This window comes from Pteropus alecto, unplaced genomic scaffold, assembly GCF_000325575.1.
Source record: "Pteropus alecto unplaced genomic scaffold, ASM32557v1 scaffold326, whole genome shotgun sequence".
Lineage (NCBI taxonomy): Eukaryota > Metazoa > Chordata > Mammalia > Chiroptera > Pteropodidae > Pteropus > Pteropus alecto.
In genome coordinates, this window is record NW_006438873.1 from 1,134,877 (window position 1) to 1,138,985 (window position 4,109).

Sequence of the window (4,109 nt, forward strand, 5' to 3'; positions counted from 1 at the left end):
AACGCCTCATGCACAGCTAGACCCCAGCACTCACCGCTAAGCCTGGCACGGCCAAACTCTGCCAAGAGGGTGGGTACAGCCCATAGGCAAGCACCTCCTGAGCCTCAACTGACTCACCAAGCTGGGGGTGAGCTTGGCACTGGTAGGCATTCAGAGCCACGCTGAGCCACACTTGGTCACTGTGCCTTCCTGCCTCTGGAGACAGTGCCAGCTCTCTGGGCTCTGGTCTCCCTCTTATCTTACAAACTCCACACAGGGCTCCACACTAGCGCTGGGCAGTCAGGCCAGACTGCAGTCGGGACAGACTTAAGATGCCACCGCCCCAGCAAACGTTCAGGTTCAGGTCTATACCCTCTTGCCCAGGTGAGGAAGATACCTGCCAGGCTCCGAGTCTTTCCCCAAAAAGAATAGTTGCTATAGATTTTGTCAAATACTTTCTCCCTACATTCACAAAATTGACTTTTCATGAAAAAAATCAAAACATTAGCTTTATTATAGAAAGAAATAGAACTTGAAAATGCTCAACCTATAGGCAGCATCCTGCTTCCTGCCACCCCCAGGATGAAAGAGATCTGTGGCGTAGACACCCAAATCTCCTAAAGAGATCAGTGAGTGACCCTTCTGATGCTTAATCACAGCGAGAGTCACATACAGAAAACAGCCTGTGACTAAGGGAACACAATCTTAAGCAACTCTCTATAGCTACACCTTGGTTGGTCTGCACAGGAAAACGAAGACTGGTGGAGCAGATCCCAAGTCCCACCTCTGAACAAGTCAGCAGGCACCCAGACTGGCTTTCCTCCTCCACGATGGGGTCACAGTATCCATCGGTTTATGGGCCATGGGGGTCTGTAGCTACTGCAGCACGAGAGCAACCTGAATAGCACACGAGTGCACACAGCTGTAGGCCAGCATTTAAAAAGCAGGATCCTAATAGTCACTCGCCAACTGGGTCCTAATTGTCACTCGCCAACTCTTACACTACAGGACTGTCACAAAAATTGGCACATGACCTGGAGAGCACATTTAGGACAGTGCCCAACACGGGAGTGGTGGGGGCTCCTCACATAATGAAAATTGACCGAAATAGGCTAGACTTACTGAGAGGACACAGAGAGACAATCTGTAGCTAGACATGGGAGCCGGCCCCCTAGACATGTGCACACATCGAAACACACCAGCTGTATGCTTAGAGCACCAGTAAGCCCTACTCATTTTCTGAAAAGTTAGAATGCAGGAAATGAGCCGGCATCCAGGCCCAGGGCCCCCTCTGGGACGCCACATCGCTGCTGCTCTGCAAAGTGAAGAGCTGACTCAGCGTCTAAAAGGTGTTCTTTGGTGCAAAGCCTCAGCGCACAGAAACTCCTACTCTCCAAACCTGAGGGCCTGGTTACCCCCACTGAGCACATCAGCACCCCCATCACCACCACCTCCACCATAGCATCTCCAGGGCCTGAGCCTGGCCCCCGGCTCAGTCAGAGCACAATGGCTCCTCCAATGCCACAGTGCCTCCTGCACCCTAATAACGCCTCTCCCAGGCCCGAGTCCTAATGTGCACCCCCATCTGGCAAGGCCTCTGAAAGGTCACGATGACTCATGCATATTGTACGAAGCCCAAACATCAGTCCCCAATTTTAAGGTAGATGGGGCACAGCCACGCCCACCTGCTGAAGTGTCCTCTGCAACTTTCACACCAGGACCACAGATTAGTCTTGTTTCCACAGGAACCTTATGGCCAGCAAAGCCTAACCCTCTGCCCTCTGGTCCCCTGCAGACAGAAGCAAGCCCCGCCCCCACCCACCCCCAGTCCCGAGCTCCCAGCATGGATGGCAGGGAACACGCAGTGAGGCAGGGCCAGCGCAAGGAGTCTGCAGGAATACCCAGGTGTTGGCCCTGCTGCAACCAAGAACCAACTCAAACAGGCTTTTTCGTGCTTCTAACAAGACACTGAGGTGTTCTCCAGTGCAAAAACAACAAAACTGGACGTGACATAAACCACACAACAACATCATGTACTAGACAAAACTCTGACCTCAGGTGACACCTGGAACCAGAACTGGGGTTTGACAGACACTGGACAACCGGGACCCGCTCAAAAGGGAAGGCCTGTAGTCCGCACACCTGCCACTGGAGCCCCCGCCCACCTGCCCCACCAACCCTGAGCCTAGCTCTCCATCAGGACAGGCTTGAGCCTTGCCTCTGCCTCCTTGCTGGGGGACCTCACAAAATAGACCTTTCTCAAAAGTTGACGTCAGAGCGTCGGCCACTGTGCGTGCCAGGTGCAAGTCCCTGCTCAGCAATGTGGTGATTAGCTGCTGACCGGGCACACATTGCCCCCACTTCCCACAACACCTGCACTCTGGCCCTAGCCCTGCCACCAACAAGCTGCGTGTCTCCAAGAGACCACAGGTCATCCTCCCCAGTCCCAGGCGCCAGTTCTGCCAAGCAGGGAGATAACCAGCTCCCAAAGCTTTGGGGGATCGGATGAGGACATGTGTCTGTTCCTAAGTACTCGCAATGCTCCCAAGGCAGCTGGGCTGGAGGGTAAGGGTGGGCAGGACCCCCACTCACCAGGCACATAGACAGAGGGATTCTCTGACATGCCGGGCAGGGGCTGGTAGTCATGGGGCCTGCGGATCTTCAGCGACTGGCCCTGGAAGATGATGCCATCAAAGGCCATGGCCTGGGTGGTCTCGTCCACTGAGCGGAACTGCAGGAGAGAGAATGGGGTAATGAGAGGCAGGGGGGCATGGCCAGTCCAGCCCAGCACCAAGGGTGCCAGGGATAGCAAAGGGCCCAGGGCAAATGTGCTGCTGCAAAGGTGCTGGAGCCAGAGTGCACGGGCCAACAGTGGTGCCAGCTTACCTCCAGGAAGGCGAAGTTCTTGTCCTGGTTAATCTGCACAGCCAGGACGGGGTTGCCAGGGGCCTGAGTCAGCCCCCCCAGGCGCATCTGGGCATTGAAGAAGTCCATCATGGCCTCCTGCAGAGGGAACAAGAGACAGGGAGGGGCGGGGAAGGGAGGTGGAGAGAGGAGGGGAAGGGTGAGAGAGGGAGACACAGAGGGTTTGGGTATAAGGGGAGAGGGATAGGAAGGGAGAAGGTGGGAGGGGAGGGGACAGTGGAACATGGGTGGGAGCACAGAGATCAACAGCAGGGACAAACACAGGAGGGTCATGAGAGAAAAGGGAGAAGGCCGCAGCAGAGAAGACCAGGGGACAGATGGGAAGTGTGGAAAAAAGAAAGAAAGCACAGGAAGAAAAAAAACACGGGACAGAACAAGGAGACAGGACACACGAGAGAAAGAAACATCCCATGAAAGCAGAGAAACACAGTAGGAAAAAAACAAAAGCAGCAGCAAGCAAGACAGAGACCCAGAATCAGAAAGAAAGAGACTCAAGAGAAGAGGAACAGATGAGGGAGAGGAGGGAGAGCAGGGGCAGGGGAGGGGGATGGGCAGGAGGGGAGGAGAGAAGAGTGATGTGGAGGGATCTGGCCCTGGAGTCGGGGGCTGGTTCATCAAATGTAGCAAAGTGCAGGTTGAGAAAGTCAGAATGGACCTTACTTGCCTTCGCCGACGGTAGCAAACTTTTTGTTGCTACGAGGGATCTCAGCCCCACAATATTTCACTTTAAAGAGAAATGGAAACAACTCTTTGATCTCGGGATTCTCAGGGGTGCCACGGGAAGGGGTGGGGATGGGGGGGGAGAGGAGCATGGGGAAGGTGGGGAGGTCAGGGCCATCAAAAATAAAAGAGCAGCGGCCAAGGGAGGGCTGTGGGGAGAGGGTGGGGGCAGGGCAAAGAACAAGAGGCATGTCAGAAACTGAGGGACGTGCGTCTGTGTGTGTGTCCGAGTCTCCCTCTCTGTCTTTCTCCACACGGATTCGGATTCGGAGTTAAGTTATGTGTGTGCTTTGATCCCTGGGTTGCTGGAGGAGATTGGGGGAGAGGAGATGGGAGAGGATAGAGGAGGGAGGGAGGGCCACCCCCAGCCCGGCCCCTGGCTGGCTCAACTCCATCGTCCGTCTGGGAGGGGGCCGGGGGGTCTTGCAGGAGCAGAGTCTGACCCGTGCAGGTTGGGGAGGGAGGGAATGAAGGGAGGGAAGGGA

General features: G+C 55.3%; 1 protein-coding gene across 9 annotated transcripts in view; it reads right to left on the minus strand.

Annotated features, from left to right (window-relative positions):
- The window catches only part of U2AF2 (U2 small nuclear RNA auxiliary factor 2), a 15,705-nt gene that overhangs the window by 6,050 nt on the left and 5,546 nt on the right, over positions 1 to 4,109 (minus strand). For all 9 annotated transcript variants that reach the window (XM_006915933.1, XM_025049614.1, XM_015592539.1 and 6 more), the window contains 2 exons: positions 2,866 to 2,982; positions 2,572 to 2,710 (listed from right to left, as the gene is read on the minus strand). In XM_006915933.1, coding sequence (XP_006915995.1) covers positions 2,572 to 2,710; positions 2,866 to 2,982 — 256 coding nt within the window. The remainder of the gene's footprint in view (positions 1 to 2,571; positions 2,711 to 2,865; positions 2,983 to 4,109) is intronic.